This window comes from Nycticebus coucang, chromosome 3, assembly GCF_027406575.1.
Source record: "Nycticebus coucang isolate mNycCou1 chromosome 3, mNycCou1.pri, whole genome shotgun sequence".
Classification (NCBI taxonomy): Eukaryota; Metazoa; Chordata; class Mammalia; order Primates; family Lorisidae; genus Nycticebus; species Nycticebus coucang.
In genome coordinates, this window is record NC_069782.1 from 153249051 (window position 1) to 153267578 (window position 18528).

Consider the following 18528-nt stretch of genomic DNA (forward strand, 5'->3'; position numbering starts at 1 on the left):
CTAAATTCCTATTAGAAGTCTAATCTGTTGGCAGGGCCTGTGGCTCAGTGAGTAGGGGGCTGGCCTCTGACAAACTGCAACAAAAAATAGCTGGTCATTGTGGTGGGTGCCTGTAGTCCTAGCTACTCAGGAGGCTGAGGCAAGAGAATTGCCTAAGCTTGAGAGCTGGAGGTTGCTGTGAGCTGTGACGTCACGGTACTCTACCGAGGGTGACGTAAAAATACTGAGAAGAAAAGTCTGATCTGTTGTATTTTTTCCCTTTTCCTTCACACTCCTCTAAAAGCTAGGGAATGAAGAACAGCAAGAAAAACTGCTCAGGGAGTGGCTGGATTGCTGTGTGACTGAGGGCGGTGTTCTGGTTGCCATGCAGAAAAGCTCTAGGCGGCGGAATCACCCCCTGGTCACCCAAATGGTGGAGAAATGGCTTGACCGCTACCGACAGATCCGGCCTTGTACATCCCTGTCTGATGGAGAGGAAGAGGAAGATGAAGAAGATGAATGAAAAAAAATCAGCAGCAGAAGACCAAGGCATTGGATCTGTGATGACCCCAAAGTGTGGTGCTCCAAGCAGAGTATGCAGCATGGAATGAACCCAAACTGGTAGTGTCTGCTCTGAGGTGTCTGCCTGATCCACACCAGTGGAGACGGTGCAGCTGATGCACTAGGAGACGGAGAACTTTGGTTGGACTTCAGTTTGTAAAAAACTAATTTTATTAAGACAGAACTTTTTTTTCTTCAAATTGTAAATCTGTTTATAAATGTAACGCATGTGGTTGTGTAAGAAATTGTGTAATAGGAAAAGCTGTACCAGCATCTTCATATTATTGAGAAATTTTTTTCAGCATGGGCACTTACAAAAAGCACATGGCAGATGATTCTTTGTTCCTTTGAGATATTCTTTTTTCAGTAGAACCTGGCATTCTGCTTTCACGTTAAAAGATTCATTTAACATCAAGTCTCAGAAATCTGGAAACGTTTTTGTATAAATTATCTACAGCAAAACATAAAAATAAATAAGCTTTTATTTTAATAATTTAGTTCCTGTTGTGCCCAATGAAATAAAATCACATCTTTCAGGAACAAAACCGTAAGAAAAGCTAAGAATTTTTTTATTGAGTAAACTTCATACAGACATCGCTTTCCTTGTTTGAAGAGGGTTTTGGTTTCTATTATTTTGTCTTTTTAAAGTTTTCTGATATATCCCTTTTCAGTATTTAGGTATTTCTTTGGAAGAGTATCCTAAATTTAGGGTTCTTAGAGCAGACTCTGGGCAGTGGTCTGTTTGTGAATAGTCATTCCCTGGATGGGCAGGGAGCAGATCACAACTCACTACACGGATTGTGTGCAATTTGCTCACTTGGCCACCACTTGACAGTGTTCTGCCCACGTGGCCACGCAGAGGGGCTTTGGGACCTTCCGTCATCACCTCTGCTCTAAGCGAATCTTGTGAGGAGGGCATGGCTTTGCTCAGGCAGACTGGGAATACCAGTTCAGTTCAGAATAAAGATTTGAAAACTGCAATAAGGTGGTAAATGAATTGTATGATGAATTTTTTCATGTTGGTTAATTGTGGCCATTATTATTTAACGTTAAAACTACAGTCTTAGGTAGAAATTTTTTTTATAAAGTTACCTGACCATTTCAGGTATACATTGAATACTGGGCAAAAAATTTCAGACCTCAGGGACACAGAAAGACTTAGTGTCCTGATAAGCACTTTTTAAACTGTTGATAGGGCAATGAATTTGAAAAGCCCGATCTATGTAGACACAACAACACATGAATTTTTCCTTCCCTCTGAAAACCTTGTTTGCTTCTGGTTTTATGTTTAGTTATTGGAATGTATGTAACCTCAAATTTGATGCCAGAATACTAAAAACAAATTACCCACTAGGTGTCATATCTTCAGTTCTTATCCCCCTCTCTGAACGCTTAGTAAAAATTGTTCCCAGAACAAAAAGAATTTTTGCTGCATGCTAAAACTCGAAAATATTTTTTGCAAAGTGAATTTTGATATAATGGTAAATGTTAATGTTCTAAGTGGTTAATGTTTTCTTACAAATTGACTATGTTTTTTTCATTTTGTTAATAGTTAATAATCACAATTCTTTCATTTTGTTAATAGTTAATAATCAAAATTCGAAGGCCACCGTTCTGACTGCTTAGCATCTGTAGGAACTTTCTCCACGGCTAGGGATCCTTAGTGGGCCGAGATCCTGTTCTAGATGCCTGTTAAGTAAAATCTGCCCTCCCAATTGAAGAAGCCAAAGAGAAATAATAGTAGAGGGAGAATATCTGGTTGATGCTCAGAGAATTACAGGCTCAGTATTCAGCTTCTTCCTGTGTGTTGTGGTCTGGTGAGTGTTGTTTCCACCCAGTTCCCTCTTTATTTATTTATTTATTATCAGTGACCCTGACCACATATAGTTTTGACAGGTACAGTATTCTTCCCTGTGGGAAAGAATGTATAGGTGGTTCCATTTCCTAGGCTACAAACAGGAATGGGGCTTTAAATGGTTTTCATAGTAGATTGGCTGTTAAAGGCCAAAGTTTTTGGTTAATCATTGCTATATTAAGCTCTTGAACTATTAAACAGCCATAATTATCATCCCAAGATAGAATACATCGTCCTTTGTTGAAGATTATACATGGCTGGGTGACAGGCATGAATGTCTTTTGATTGACTTAGTAATAACTGTATGGACTTTATGGTTGTTTTTCTGGGGTGAAAAGAGTGTGTGGTGTTTTTTGTTCTGACCTGTTTTTTCCTTGGAGTAAATTTATATATATATACATATATATATATATATGATCATTTCCCAAAGACTGTTTGGGCAACCAAGATCTAATTAAACAAGACCCAGGTGGACCATGGATTCAGACCTGCCTTTTTATGTTTTTGACTCTTAGGTTCATCGTGTCCCAAAATGAATATATGTGAAGGTTAAAATATTCCATGTGTATGCTTGGTTAAGCCTCCTTCCCACACATATTTCATGGTTATGAAGATATGTTAAATCATCCCTTTGCTGTCTGGAGTAATAGGTCAGTAAACTGTATGCTCCATGGGAAATTTTTTAATATAAGTTTTCATGACAGAGTTGGGATGGGACCAATACCTTAAAATGAGGGAGGAATTAAGGCCAGGCAGGCTGAAAGCTTTAGGACACCATGGTTTCTTTTTTTAATAGGAAGAGAAGGGCCCAAAAGGAGTTTGATATTTGTAACTGCTGGACTTAACCGACAAAGGATTTAATGGTATTTGAAAAGGAAGATCCATTAAATCAACATAAAGTTCTTAACCTATGGAAATGGCTGCTATTAATTATTTTTCAACACTTTGTAAATATCACAATTATTATGTTATTGGCAAAGAAGGTGTCAAGAGTCACTTCTTACTTGAGCCAGCCAATTTTGCTTTGGGGGTAAAAAAACACGAGCACCTTTGTTTCTTGAATTGACCCACTTTTCATATTCAAGGATGAGATGATTTGATAGTGACAGACTTGGACTTGTATGAAGTTTGATTTTCAATTAAACTATCACATGAGGTAATTGTCAGCTTTCTTGAGTCTGGTCATGGATTAGGCAGATACAACCCTGGAATAACAAGAGTTGGAAATTGGCTAATTGACAATACAGCTGCCTTTAAACATCTCAAGTAGAGGACTTTTTACACTGGTGAGATGTACTTGAATTTCAGAACTTAACAGAAATTTTAATTACTTTTTATTGAAAACTGCACTGAATGCTAAATGTCCACCTTTACAATAAACAAATACAGTAACGGTAACTCACACTAAAACAAAACATACTTCTGATAGCCATTATTTTTTTGTTTGGGACAGTTTTGAAGTTTTTTTTGTCACAAAAACAGGAATGTACCTATACAAAGGCTCAAAATAGGCCATCTTTTTAAACAAAAAGGCAATGATTCACAAAAGACTATGAATAGAACATGTAACTAGTTGATACAAATCTAATAGGATTTGTTAAAATCAGTCACATCTAATACATCTGAAGTGTTCTTGTATAAAATATCACGTGAAGAAAAGAAGACTTTATCAATGTCTAAAAAAGTGGGTTTGTTCATAGACAATCTGACAAGTTACCATAAAAAGTGTTTCCTGAGACATAAGGAAATGCAACATTATTCTTCTTGAACACTTTTTGTTCAAGACTTTCCACTCAATAAAATAGCTGAGGATCTGAAACTGAGAAAATATATTTGAGTACAAACAGCTTGTGAAACTTAATACTTTTTTTTTTTTTCTTTTTTGCATCATCAGAGGGTATTACTGAACTTACAACCAACTTGCCCGCTCAGTATGCAGTTCAGGTGTGAGACACTTCTTTGTACAGGAGCCTGTACTCTCTTCAATCCTATGCGTGCAGATGTCTTAATACAGGCAGACAGTTTCTCCCCATTCTGTAGTTTTAATCTTCCTATTAGCAAAAAGAGGTAACCAGCCCCTGTAGACCGAAGGGACTAGAGTCACAGGATGGGGATTTTCCTCTTAATTTTTATTTTGATGTTTGGAACTCCTGATGCAACATTCTAGAGCAGGGTGCTTGGGACCTGCTATGCCCAAGGGACTGATAAAGGAAAAAGCTCTATTTATTCTTTGTGATTTGATGCACAGATGAAAAACTTAACACACAATAACAGAAGTTGGTCGTTAATAAATCACGTCCTAGTCTTTCAGTGCTTCCATGAGCAGACATCTTCAGTTTTCTAGCTCTCGTAGTTTTAACACTGCAACATCAATGATGCATATGTCCAAATTAGTTAAAAAGACCGTCAAATTCCTTTTCTCTTAGTTCATCTATTTTTCACTGTCTCTTGGTCCCAAGTTTATTTGAATGATTACCTTCCGGCCTCGGCGTCCTCTGCTATTGCTCATTGGGGTGCTCTCGATTGTCCCCGTGTTTTGTGGGCTGGTTGGGAGAGGGCGCTTGGGAAGGGTGTGCCACTGTAGGGAGGTTGTGAGTCACTGGGATGCCTCCAGGGATGATCCCTTCCATGGCTGCAGGCAGTCCTCCTGGAGCCACGCCCACGATGCCTGGTGGGTATCTAGGGAGCACACACAATAGGGTCTAATAAGTCCACGGCAGAGCTGCCAAGTTCTTGGCTCTTCTCCTCCTTCCTCCTTTTCTAAAATTTATTTTTTAAAACAATTTTTATGAGATAATTTGTTGCCTTTGCTGCCCCCAAAGCAAGAAGAAATACTTAATATAAAACATCAGCAACTAGTTCTTGAAAACAAACAAAAATGCCCGCCCCCCCCATCCAATCAGAATGCTTGTGACCATTTTTGTAGTTTTTAGACAACAGGAAGATGTTGAGTGGATCTTGTACTGATTATAAAACACACTTTGTACAAAGCAGACTCCCAAGTTTTCTGGTAGCTTTAGAAAGTGTTGGTGAGTTACACTAACAATGATTTCCCAACAGACAGCAGGAAGCACCACTAGAGTTTACTGAATGTTTCTGGTCCCTCCTTGCCCCAGTTCCTGTAAGTTCAAATCCTAACCCTCCAAGGTGATGGTATCAGGAGGTGGGGCCTTTGGAGGTGATCTAGCCAGGAGCTTTTAGTGCCCATATTAGAAAGGACACTGGTCCTTTCTGCCATGTGAGGATACAGGGAGAACCAGGAGTCAGCTGCCTGGAAGACAGCCTGCACCCTATCTGGCTGTGGGGGGACCCTGACCCCATACTTCAACAGTTTATAAGCCACCCAGACTATAGCACTCATTAAGTCAGTGGCTTCCCAGGCTGGTTAGTTTTGTAGTCCTGTGGCATGAGATGGGACAGGTGAGGTGGTACACTGCCTGCTAGCTCAGTGCCTACCTTCCTCAGAGCACCCAGACACAGGCTGCATTTGTGCTGCAGGCACGCCAAGGTGCTCTGTGAGGACAGTCTACATTAACCACCTACAGAACATATGCTCCTTAGGTACAAATGGGACTCATTGTATGCACACATACTTAAGAGGCAGGTGCTTTAGGAGAGTCTGACTTGCAACAGTCTCAACTTTTTTTTTTTTTTTTTGGCCGGGCTAGGTTTGAACCCACCACCTCCGGCATATGGGACCGGCACCCTACTCCTTGAGCCACAGGGGCCGCCCAACAGTCTCAACTTTTTACAAATGAGCCAGAAGGGGCAGTTGTAACTGTGGAAGCCACCCTGCCCAAGCCCCTGGCCTGCCACTCTTTAGACCAGTCAACAAGCCCTAGGACCTCTCCAGAAGACTGGTGGATGGGGTCCCTTCAAACTGTGGCCTCTCAGAACACATTCAATGGTCCAGGGGTCCTCAGAGCCTTGGACTCTCTGCAGGAAAAAGGCGGGCACCAGCATTAGTGGCAGGGAATGTGACACTGAGATGGGCCCCAGCAATGACATGAAAGTGGTTAAGAGGGCAGAAAGGCGGGGCTTTATGACGTGAAGAAAGTCACACACAACCTGGATGCAATACCATAGCTCCTTCAGAGTTTTGTTACTGAAACTGTACATAATCTCTGAGGGACATGTAGCAATGTTTGGAGACATTTTTCAATGGACACAATTGGAAGTGGCAGGTGCAGGACAGGGCCACCAGGACAGAAAGATTTGCCCCAAACATGAGTATCGCTAAGAGCCGAAACTCCAGGTCTGGAGTATGTGAGCTTCATAAAGAATTTCTTCTTGGGTTCAACGCTGCAGCTTTTCTCCTTTGATGCATAAAGGATTTGTTTATTTCCTGATCTCAGCACTAACAGCAGCACGAGGGTGGGGAAGAACCCTGGGAAATAACCACAAATGGAAACCAGTGCTCCCTTCAAGGGGTCCTGTCTTTACCTACCCCATTCTGCATTCCCTAGTATCTCCAGTCACACTGCTGGCCCACGCTGTGGGCATCACACCTTTGTCATTCTGAATGTTGGACAAGGGTGTTATCCTTAGTTCACTGTATCATTCATTGGGCTGAAAGCTTCAACTTAGATGATAAAACAGGTCTTTCTTTCCTCTTGAAGAGCTCATCTGTGCCTTTTCAATTACCAGAAACCCTCTAGTTTTACAGTGGCTTCAGAAAGAAGGGCAATTCCTAACCTCTGTGGCCACATTGGTAACGATCCTGCCACGTTATAGAGCAGAAATGTCTGGCTACCAGTTTTATGAAGTCTTATTTTCCTTTGGAAATGACCTAGTAGAATAACATAGCACGTAAGCACGATTCCCAGTGAGAAGGCTGAAAGGCTGTTTCTTTTGCACAAGTGTCCTCTCCCCACCAGGGGAGGTGCTCAGAGGCCGAGACACACGCAATTCCTCTTCTCACCTGTATGTGGCACCATTGAGCTCGGGATGAATTGCTTGTTGGTCTATTACTGACCAAGGAGCTGATGTGACAAAGAATTCCTTGTTCACACAGTTTCGTAAGCTTTCTGGGATGCGACCTGGAGTAAGAAGATTAAAATTTAATCACATTTTTACATGTCACAGGGAATTCAATATTATACTTAGCAGATGCTTGGGGGTGGGGGCATGGGCTAATATGTTAGTGTCAAGAGAAGTCTATAATGAATAAGAGTGCCAGCCCTTTGATTTTCACAGAAGTTCCAATGTCCAAGGGCCCACGCACCTGGGCTTCAGCTGGAGCCTCTGTCCTGGCTGCGTCTGGGGGCTTCCTTCCGGAGTGTACAACACCTACACTGGCTGGGGCTAAAGGGAACTGGCTCCCTCTCAGAAATTTGGTTCAGGGCTTACAGAAACAGGGCCCAACTCACATAAAACTTGACTCTAAAAATGAATTCTGCCCATAGAGAACCACCAGTAACAAGAGGATTAGAGGTGGCTCCACAGTGGAGCTGAGCTTTGCCCCTGGCATGCCAGGTGAGGGCTAACAGACGGGGGCTCACCTGTGATTGCCCGGCGGATCTCTGTGGCAGCAGCTTCCCTCATCTCCAGTGAGGCCTGCTCACTGTACCAGGCAGTGTGGGGAGTACAGATGAGGTTTGGTGCATCCTTCAATGGACCCTGAGCAAAGCTAAATAAATGTAAAACGACACGGTAATTGGGAAGAGTTGAATCCGTGCCCTACTCAGATAGGAACTCTCGGCCATGTAGAGTAGCAGCCGCATGCACCTGATGGTGGGGTCATATCTCATAGAGGTTGAGAATTTTTTGAACGTAACTATCCAAACTCTTCTGTAAGAACAGTGTCAGGGGATTTGCGCCTGTAGCACAGTAGTTAACAGCGCTGGCCACATGCACTGAGGTTGCCCAGCCCGGGCCAGCTAAAAACAACGACAACTGCAACAAAAAAATAGCCGGGCTTTGTGGTGGGTGCCTGTAAGTCCCAGCTACTTGGGAGGCTGAGGCAAGAGAATTGCTTAAGCCCAAGAGTTGGAGGTTGCTGTGAGCTGTGACGCCACAGCACTCTACTGAAGATGACAGAATTGAAAAAAAAAAAGTTAGGGGTAATTGGATAAACAGGAAAAACAACAAAACCCACTAATTCCAGGCTTGTGTTCCTTTAACCAGAAGGAACACTCCAGGGTAGAGATGGAACCTGTTTGTCTACAGACCAAAACCTCCATTATCATTTTTCTGATGACTTTTGGGGACCTGCAGGCCTGTTTACAGTTAGCAATAATATAGCAGATCCTTAGAGGAACAGACCATGAATGTTGTCTCGAGAATTTCTCACCCACCTAGGGACCTGTTTGGGAAACTGCCTCAATGTCAAAGGGCAGGGTTAGGTGTGGGATGAAGCCCTACAGGTGCTTGGCGGGTGGCATCTGCCCACACCTACCTAAAGGGCTCCGATTCGTGCACGTCCAGGGCCGCCCCTCGTATCCTGCCCTCCTTGAGGGCCTGGGCTAAGGCTTTCTCATCCACCAGGCCGCCACGGGCCGCATTCACGAGGAATGCTCCTTGCCTCATCTGGGGAAGGAAAGAAAAGCCGGTTACATGGGCGCTGCCACAGAGTGGGACTCCTGGTTGCTTAATGTGTGTGTTGCATCTTCGGGAAGAGAGTAGAAAGACTTGGTGACAGGCGGCAACCAGGGCTCAGTTTTTGCAGCTGAGAAGCTGGGGAAGTTGCAGCTGTGCTGTGGGTCACCTGGGAGGGGGCCAGATGGGTGTGGGGCTGGCTGTGGAGGCTCAGTCCATGGAAGGGGTTTGTCCCAGGGACTTTCTTTCTTGTTCACCAGTCTGTCTATGAACCATTTCCCATCCCTTCTTGTGCCCACAGCAGTGGCTGCCACCTTTCAACAGAAGCTTCCAGGGCCTGGGGCAGCTCTCCTCAAATTACCTGCTTTATAGTAAAGTCATTGATGAGGTGGTGGTTATGTTCATTGAGATTGCAGTGCAAGGAGACGCAGTCGCTCTGATACAGCAAGTCCTGCAGGGTGTAGACCCTCTGCACGCCCAGGGACCGCTCTATCCCATCCTGCAAGTAGGGGTCATAGAATATGACGCTGAATCCAAAGGCCTTGGCTCGAACAGCAACCGCCTGCCCCGTGCGACCTGCAGAAACAGAGTGTCCAGGTGAGTGCGTCCACGGCCCTCAGCCCCGCTCGGCCGCCTCCACTGCTTCTCACGTGAGCCTGAGCCAGGTGTCCCCACAGGAGCTGCTGCCCATGGAACCGGTGCCTTAGAGAACACACCAACACACCAGGGGCCTGGGGGTTCTGGGTGAGGGCTGCAGTGCTGGCAGCTTGCATTAGCTACGGCATGAATGTTTTTTAAACAACCGTTATGGACATTTTCAAACCCAAGAAGAATGTTCCAGTGAACCCCACGTGTCCTTCCCCCAGCTCCAGCCGCCATCTGCATTTCAGTTCCTGTCTCTCCTCCACTTTGGTTTGTGTGGCAGGTTTCTTAATGTGAGCTTCACTTCTTCACTGCTCCTGAACAGGGAGCGTTAGTTACGCTCCCATTCACTGTAGGGTTCATTCACACAAGGGGTGAGATGACTGAAACTGACCAGTCATGGGAAATCACCTTTGACACTGGGAAGGCGCACATGTCTGCCAGGACTGGACCTGCCCTGTTGGTGGGGCATCTCGCCTGAGGTCTCCAGCATTCAGCCTGGGCCTCCAAGCAAGTTATCACCCACATCCCGTCACAGGATGAGCAGGTGTCCCAACTCCCCAGGCAGCCGTCTCCTCCCAAACCCACAGGTCCACCTCCTGCTTCTCATAGCTGTTGTCAGCATTTTGCAAACAAACTAGCTCGAATGATGCTTGAGTGGGCTCTACTGGGGGACTCTTTATTTAAAGCCATGGTCCCAATGTGTAGGCAGGGAGAAGAGAAGATGGATGTTTCCAAGCAGGCAGCCCACCTGGGAGGGGTTAACTTGCTGGTAGACATTTCACCCTCCTGCTGAAGCTGTAAGTGATGGTTATGACTTGGTCAACAGCCGTGGTCCAGAGGCAAAGGTTATAAAGCCATCCTGACCTGTGGGGACATGGCCTAGCCTATCATCCTGTGCAACTCCAGCCACAACCCAGTGAAGGGGCAGAGCAGCAGGCAGTGATGGGGTGGGGCAGTAGGGGACGACTCAGTGCGGCTGCTGGGAGCTAACAAAACAGAACCAGCAATCTCCACTGCTGTGGTTCTGTGGCCTCCACAGACCTCTTGACCGTACCCCGCTCCCCACTCCAACAGGCTTTCAAGGGCCTGTGGGAGAAGCAGCCCAGAGCACCAAGCCCAGATTTAAACGGAACAGTGCTGACAATGGCTGGGCCTTGTTCTCTTTTGTCTTCCATAAATTCACAAGTCCTAATCTTTCCACTTGTTTCTACTTTAGCCATGAGATTTTTCTGACTAAATTCTGTTACTGCCTCAGTCAAAACCCAGTTCATGTAGCAGAGAAGCCTGTGGCACCAGCTTGGTGCCTGCCTGCCCGACACCAGGAGGCCTGTGTCAGGAAGGTGGGCAGCCCCTAGCAGGGTGTGTTAGGACCAGAAAGACCCCTTTGAGAAAACAGGGCTGAAGCAAGGGGGTTGGCCTCATATCCTGAGTCTTCTGAGCTAAGACAACAAGGACATAGTCAAAGGAATGACCCCCAGCGGTCAGTTTCTGTGCTGGCTGGAGTCAGAAGCCTGAACTGGCACTGTGCGGTGAGGTCCCATGGCGCAGCTGGGCCACTCCCAATCACTCCCAGGCCATGCAACCGGCTGGAGACCACTGAAAGTCCCAGGGTGGCTTCAGGATGCCTGGAGATATAGATGAAGCATCTCCAGCAGCCACATGAAGCCCAGTTGGGTGCCCATACCCCAGAGAAAAATGGGATGGGATCCTTTAAAACAGGTCAGCTTCCTGAGTGTGGCCCCTAGCACTTAAACTCAGGCCCAGGTGTCAGGCTGGGCCAGCATCCCATGATCATGGCCTGTAGAGGTCAGATATGGCCTCCTGGAAGCGTCTAGCTACTCTATCCTCATTCATATGCTGCCTACCAGGTCCCTGGTGGGGCTCACCGAACAAAAAGCATTGTGGCTCTCAGTGGGCTCTAGAACCGTGAAGGATAGTGTGGGGAACCTTCCGGAAGCCAGGGCTAACTACCTGCCCCACATGCTCTCTCTCATGCCTTGAGTCCCAAAAGGCAGCTACTATGGACTCTGCTGCCATCTGTTTCCTATTTAATGTGAGGTGCCAGGCTGAGGATAGCATGGTGGGCCCACTTGGATACACAGGAAAACACCTCATAGTCATCACCCACAGGGAACTTGAACTCCCAGGAACAGCGGCTCGGGCACCTCAACGGCAGGCCTAGTACACCTGCCTCTCCTGCAGACCCTGTGCCAGCCCCAGCACATACCAAAGCCGATGAGGCCCAGCGTTTCCCCGCGGATACGTGCTGCTCCCGAGGCCACCTCTCGGATCTGCTCCACACTCTGTACCCGCGTGCCCTCCCGCAGCGCCTGGTACAGCCATGTGTTTCTTCGGTACAGGTTGAGAATGTGGCAGATGGTGGAATCGGCCGTCTCTTCCACTGCTGCAGATGGGATGTTGCACACAGCGATCCCTGCGAAGGGTGATGATGAGGACAAGGACCAGGGTGAGAGCCCTGAGCTCTAAGGGCATGCCCAGAGATCCTGCTCACCCCGCCGAGGGTCAGGGTTTGTCACTACCCTGCTTCAGTGCCCACAAGACATAGGGCTTGGGCAGGCAGTCAGCAGGTCCTGATGTGCAGGAGCCTTTGGTCCCCCACACCCATTCCCAGTGGTGACTTCTAGGACTTGGTTCACAACCAGCTCAACTCCTGGTGATCTGAACTTGGGCATGAGCAGCTTCTCTCCCAGTTTGGCACCAAGTCCCAACAAGAAGCCAGTATGGTCCCTGGCTGGGCTGAAGGAAGGGGCAGGAGAGACCACAGACTCCTACAGTAGACCCTCAGGAGGGTCCTCATGGGGCTGGTGGAGGCAAAGGAGAACGGGCTTTTGTTTCATGGCATTTTAAGAGCTCAATGCAAAAAACTGTATTGAGTTAAAATCTCTATCCCCACATGGACGCAGGGCTGGAATGAGACAGAGCTAATGTGTGAATCAGCCGCACACTTCTGCTGTCGTCCCTGCTCAGCACCCTGCACTGGCTGAGAACAGAGCAGACAGGATGCTTTCCTGCTCATCCAAGGGCCTTCAGAGCTGAGGGCAGGTTGGGTGAGTCCCCAGGGACTGTGTGCGGTGCAGATGAGGGTCGACAATCTCTACCTCATGGTGGCTCAGGGCTGAGGTCCAGATGCCTACTTGTGGCCAGGGCTGGGATGCCAAAGAGAAGTCTCCCCAGGACTGGGGCCCCAAAGGGAGGGAGGGGAGGAAGGAGGGTAGAAGGCAGCCTGAGGCCTGCTGGGCGAGAAGTTGAGAAGGGGCACAGGATTGGTCACCACGTGGGCCCAGCCCCAACACACAAGGTAGAGTGAGGTAGATGGACTGCACCTTCTCTTTCCAAGACTGGGGATGGCTCCACTGCATAGGAAATGGGACCCCACAGTGCTGAGTGAGGGCTGCCCTGAGGTTCTCGTTGAGTGACCCCCTCACTAGCACATGTAACTCAGAGAGGGCAAAGCCACCATAAGCAGGTCACGTTCTGCTCATCCCACTTGGATGACACAGGCTCCTCTAGGTCAGGTCACAGACACCTGCTGAGGACCCCACTGTTTGGGACAGCGATTCAGGCTGACCAAGTTTTCCCTGAGCTGGCGCCCCAGAGTTGGCAGAACTGAGGCCCAGGGTTTAGGGTTTAATCACGTGCCATGTTACTACTGGAGCCTGCAAAGACAAGAGGCTGATGTGAGGTTTAAGAAAATCCTTGTCAGTGAGGACAGTTTTTGTTCCTTTGAGGGGCGGAGGGAAGATGGAGCAGGTAGAATGGACCACTGAGGACTCTGGTGCAGACGCAGCTGCTGGGCAGGATGTCACTGCCCTGGGCCATCAACCACAGGGTGGCAGCCCCCCCGCAGGTCCTCGTGTGTCAAGGGGCACCCGTGTGGGGGTGGGTGCACAAAGGGAGACTGAGGCAGGATAAGTGCTGCCTCACACCAGACATTTAGCTTCTTGGAAATGTTCTTGCCCACTTGGAAAGCTGGGGTGCACCAACTGGGAGAGGTTGAAAAGGGAGCCGGAGCTGCTGGCACTGCCGGGTGGGGGGTAGGGCAGAAGGACCTTCCCATCCGGACGCAGTGACACTGTTGTCAGGAGACCCCATAGCCTTTACCACCCTCGTGAAGTGAAAATCTTTCTCAAACATCCTACAGAGATCTGTGGACGTGGTCTCCTTTAGGTCAGTTCAAGGTCATTCTTCAAATGCCACACAAAATATGGTTCTAATGCCTACCACTGACACTGCCAGCCTCAGGGGACCCCAAGGCTTGGGGAAGTGCTGTTCCCACAAAAATGGTCCCAGATAGCCTTGTCGATGCCGTGGTTCCGTGCAATCCCTTCAAAACTACCACTGGATTGGAAACCAGCACTCAGACTCCTGGCTCCGAGGCCTCTGTCTAGCACCCCCGTCCTCCCCTGTTTCATGTAATGGGCCCACAGGCGAGTCCTGAGCTGCACCCAGGCTTTTCATGCTGGGGCTGCCTGCTCTGAGCTTTGTGGCCCCGGTGTCATCCTCCTGGAACACTGAGGGCCCTGTCCTCCAGGCCATTGGGATGAGGCCATGCCTATAGCCACCTGACTGTCTCAGCTGCTGACTGACTGCTTTTGGAGACCCTGGGAGAAGCTCATTTTCCTTCTCCAGATTCCACATTTGAAAAGTGCCCTTCAGGACCGAGGGCCCAGCACATGTCTCCCGAGCAGCTCCCTTATCAGATGGGACCAGGACTGATGAAAATGCCACTATTCAAATTTTATAGCCATTCTATGTTACTCAAACTACAGTTCCTGGCTGGTGGGCCTGGGGGCTTACCCTTGGAGTCCTGGCATGTTGGGAGGTCCAGGTGGAAGGTTTGTTTGAGGCCAAGAGTTGCCCAGCCTTGGCAACACAGCAAGAACCCACCTCCGCAACATTTAAAAAATTACCTGAGCATAGTGCTGTGTGCCTGTGGCCCCCAGCTACGCAGGAGGATCACTTACACCAGGAGTTTGATGTTGCTGTGAGCTATGATGATGCCACTGGGCTCCAGCCAGGACAACGGAATAAGAATGTGTGTGTATGTGAGTGTGTGCAGGATAAAACTCCATATATAAAAATTACAGCTAAAAATTGCACTTGTCCGCCCTCGCTGGCTTCTGGGGGCCTCGGAACTCTGGGCACACAATCTCCTCGCCAGGCCTAGTTCCTTTTTGGCCCCAACAATCTGCCCATGGCTCTGATTCCAAATGGAGAAATAAAGTTTCAGCTGCAAGGACCTCCCCACAACCTGGGAAGAAGGGTCTGTTGCCGGAGCATGATGCTAACCCCGTGGGGCACTTCCCTGGCCAGGCCTGGTGCGAGGGGCAAGCACCAGGAAAGCTGGGAGGTGTGTGGAGGAAACAGCTTTGAGAACCTCTGGGCACGTTCAACCCTACTCTCCTCTCCTCCCTATTCAAACTTGGGGGTTCAATTATACTGAGAGCACAAAGAACATTTGTTTTCACACAAAAATATCCTTGTTGATGCCAGAGAAAAATGGAAAAATTTAGTTTATAATAAACATGCTTCTGAAGACTCCTGTCCTCCCAAATTTTCTGCTGTAACAGAGGGGCTCAAGAAGCACTGAGGCTGGGAGCAACCTGGGCTCCCAGGTTAAAAGTCAGGCTGGGCATGGTTGGGGGCCAGGGGCCACATTGCCAGGCTGCTGCCACTGCCCCGGGCCCTGGGATAATCTAGAATGACTCCACCCCTTCTCCTTCTCCTGAAGCACTGCTGTGCTGCATAGGGAGAAATGACCCAATTGTATCTTCTCCTTTGGGATCTGTCCACGGGGCACCCCACCCAGGCTGCATCCACATGCCCAAGGCCATGCACAGGCTTACTGCCTGTTCTGTTCATCCCCAAGACTCACCCTGCACACTGAATGAAAGTGGGGGACTAAAACTACAAGAAACTCTCCTGCCCTCCACGCAGAGCCTCAAGCCCGGGACTGGTGAGAGTTGGAGCCCACTGAGGTCTCCCTGGCTGTGCAAGGCTCTCACACACATAGCCTGTCCCTGGAGCACTGGGACCCACTGGGGTTGGCGGGTGGGTCCAGTCGGGTGGCTATCTCCTGGACCTGGGGGGAGGGTTGGATCAAGGCCAGCCTGCCCTTACGCCCACTGGGACTGGGTGCCTGGCTATCCTAAGATATCCCCCAGAAGCCTCGTGAATCTGAGGCCACTTGGTGCTCATAAGGCTGGGCACGGTCCCCATGCCTATGTATGGGGTGGCTGATTTCAAACCCAGAGCAAGTACAGTAACCATCCCGGGCCCCTCTATGGGTCCTCAGTCCTTATGCCTCTGCAGCTAGTGCACACCATGTCCCCAGGTGCTGGGACTGAGAGCCCACTGTCCCATGGCACCCCCTTGGGTGCTGTGGTCAGAGGTGCAAGCAGCAGCCTCCAGCCTCACCCTCAACTCCCACAGGCTCCCATCTCTGCCTCTGCCAACCTGGGATAGGTTCTGCAACGACCTTCTCCCCTATGTGGAGGGGGACTCCATACCAGGACTGGAGGAAACCTCAGTGCTGTGCACCCCACAGGGGCAGTTCAGGCATAGACGGCTACTTCAGGGAATAAGCTTATCTGCTCAAACTTTTGCTTTGCGGTATTCCACAGCAGCAGTGAGGACAGTTGACAAGGTCCTCCTGAGACCCCCTGAAGCAGCTGCTCCGTGGTCCCCATTCTGGCTCTTCCAAGCCCACCTGGCAAGACCCAGCGCCGGCTACACACTCACCGAGCTCGCCGGCAGCCTTGATGTCCACGTTGTCGTAGCCACTGCCTATCCGCACGATCACTCGCAGGGCCTTGAACTTCTCCAGGTCCTCCCTGGTGAGGGTGATGGTGTGGTACATCATGGCGCCCACAGCCTCGTTTAACACCTGCATCAGGGAGCAGTGCACAGGGTCAGAGCCCTCGCCCCGCACAGCCCAGCGACCCCACCCAGGGTCACCCTGGAACCCCAAGCAGAGGATTCAGCAGGGAAACAAGCTGGAGACCAGCTGTTTGGGGGCAATGGAGGTAGTGGTGGGGCGGGCCCACCTTCTCGTGGATCTCCTGAGTAGACTGGGCATCACAGAAGGCCACGGTGGCCAGGTCCTTCAGGATCGGCATCTCCACTGTGCAGTCGCGACCATCCAGCAGTGCCACCAGGGGGCGGGGGTGCAGGGGGCCGTTCATGATCTGGGGGCGGATACCTGTGCAGAGGAAGGGAGGACATGGGAGGCGGGCGGTTGTGTCCCACTCACCGTGGGGAGGCCAGCACCCCAGTCAGAAGCCCCCCACCCACATCTCATTCACAAAGGGGCAGTCCCCATGCCTGTCACCAGACCATAGCCAAGGCCTGAGACTGCTGGGCATTGAGGCCAGAGTGGACTTGCCCACCCAGTATAGGACCTGGTCCCCCTGCTGTGCTGCCCCTCAGAAAAACAGTTACAGGGGATGAGCTCTCCCAGCCCTTCCCTGCTGGGTGAGAGAGGAAGCCAGCCTAGGGCAGGAGGCCTGTAGACTGCAGAGCAAGCTGCCCGGGCTAGTGTAAGCCACCATATTAATTTTGACAGATGTCCTGGTGCTGCCAAGAAAGTCAAAGGACAGTTGTGAGGGCAGAAGGGTCCCGGGCTGTGGTGGGTGGGTGACCCAGTTAAGGACCCCAGCGAGGGCAGAAGGGCCCCAGGCTGTGGTGGGGCAGATGACCCTGTAAGGACCCGCCGGGCAGATGACCCTGTAAGGACCCGCCCCTGCAAGCCTAGCGATTCCAATCAGACCAATGACGTAATATCTAGATGTTCAACAGCATAGGTGGTGGTGAAGCCTTAACCTGTCCTGTCACGTGGCCATGCCCCGCTACATAAGCACGCCTGTGTGCCACGCACAGGCAGGGCGCCCACCCCATCTTTCTCCTGGCCATTCTATGCCACAAACCCAATAGGCTTAGACAATCTGAGTTGGAGAAGCAGCAGTTTCTCTAACAAAAAGCATCAAATCCATCCACTGGAGAGGGAGGGTCTGCAGCCCCTCCTGATCACCTGTCCTGGGCACCAGACCACCCCCATACCCTCATGTGACCCCACCTTAGAAACCAGAGAACCAATAGCTCATTGCTTTCTTGTTAAATCAAAAATCTCTAGCACCAGATTAAAAATCAAAACAAGATAGCTTCTGGGGCATTCTAAGCTCTTCAATGTCCAAGTAAGCCCCCCATGGTGCCTGAGCCCAGCTCATGTGCACAGGAAACATTTCTGGCCAGCATAGCAGCCCTGGCTGGAGGTGCCCATTCCCCATTCTCCCAGGCTGGACAACCCAGGCCACCTATCTCCTTCCTCTCAGAGTCTACTGGTCTTCCCTTTTGAAGGACACTGGCCAGGAAGGTGTAATGTCCCTGGGACCTTAATGTAGTTATGAGATGGCGGGGTGGGGGCTCCTGCAGACAAAAGCAGGGTCTCTGCCCAGGCCAGACTCCATTCTGCCTCCACTTTCCATCCTCCAAAACTTAAAGGGCTCTTGGCAGTCCCCAGATATACCAGGGTCCTCGTGCAGTTAACTGCAGGCTGGAGTTGAAGCTGGAGTTGTCTCTACATTGGGGCTGTGTGCAGGGCAGTGGAGGGGGCGCAGTAGCCCAGCCTGCCTTACTGGGTGTGACTATCCCACCCACAGCTGTCGCAGCTTGGGACAATCAGCCCTTTGAACACAGAGCTTAGAAAAGGCTTTTTGTCACTAAGACAGGCTGGGGGATCCCGGGGTGTGGGCCACTCACTCATGTAGGGCTCTCTTCCAATACAGGCTGGGACTTGAGTGATCATGGTCCCTCCCAGCCTGTGGGCAGCAGCTGTTCCTGCAGCTTCCCTCAGACCCAAGTCCCAAAGCGCGGTGTGCACATGAGCCCAAACCCCCAAATCCTTCTGCACCAGGAGCACAGGGCAGGGGCGG

At 49.6% G+C, this 18528-nt stretch overlaps 2 protein-coding genes across 15 annotated transcripts in view; one reads left to right on the top strand and one right to left on the bottom strand.

Moving 5' to 3' along the window:
• ZRANB1 (zinc finger RANBP2-type containing 1) overlaps positions 1–1890 on the top strand; it is a 56279-nt gene extending 54389 nt beyond the window's left edge. For all 3 annotated transcript variants that reach the window (XM_053584179.1, XM_053584180.1, XM_053584181.1), the window contains one exon: positions 284–1890. In XM_053584179.1, coding sequence (XP_053440154.1) covers positions 284–502 — 219 coding nt within the window. In that variant the 3' untranslated portion in view covers positions 503–1890. The remainder of the gene's footprint in view (positions 1–283) is intronic.
• A 215-nt stretch (positions 1891–2105) lies between these two features.
• CTBP2 (C-terminal binding protein 2) overlaps positions 2106–18528 on the bottom strand; it is a 158695-nt gene continuing 142272 nt past the window's right edge. For 11 of the 12 annotated variants that reach the window (XM_053584167.1, XM_053584170.1, XM_053584177.1 and 8 more), the window contains 8 exons: positions 16645–16799; positions 16340–16484; positions 11805–12011; positions 9294–9508; positions 8793–8923; positions 7897–8024; positions 7317–7434; positions 3714–5074 (listed from right to left, as the gene is read on the bottom strand). In XM_053584167.1, the coding sequence (XP_053440142.1) occupies positions 4894–5074; positions 7317–7434; positions 7897–8024; positions 8793–8923; positions 9294–9508; positions 11805–12011; positions 16340–16484; positions 16645–16799 (1280 nt within the window). In that variant the 3' untranslated portion in view covers positions 3714–4893. Of the gene's footprint in view, positions 3601–3713; positions 5075–7316; positions 7435–7896; positions 8025–8792; positions 8924–9293; positions 9509–11804; positions 12012–16339; positions 16485–16644; positions 16800–18528 lie in introns of those variants that run through there. The other variant, XM_053584166.1, reaches the window with a different exon arrangement.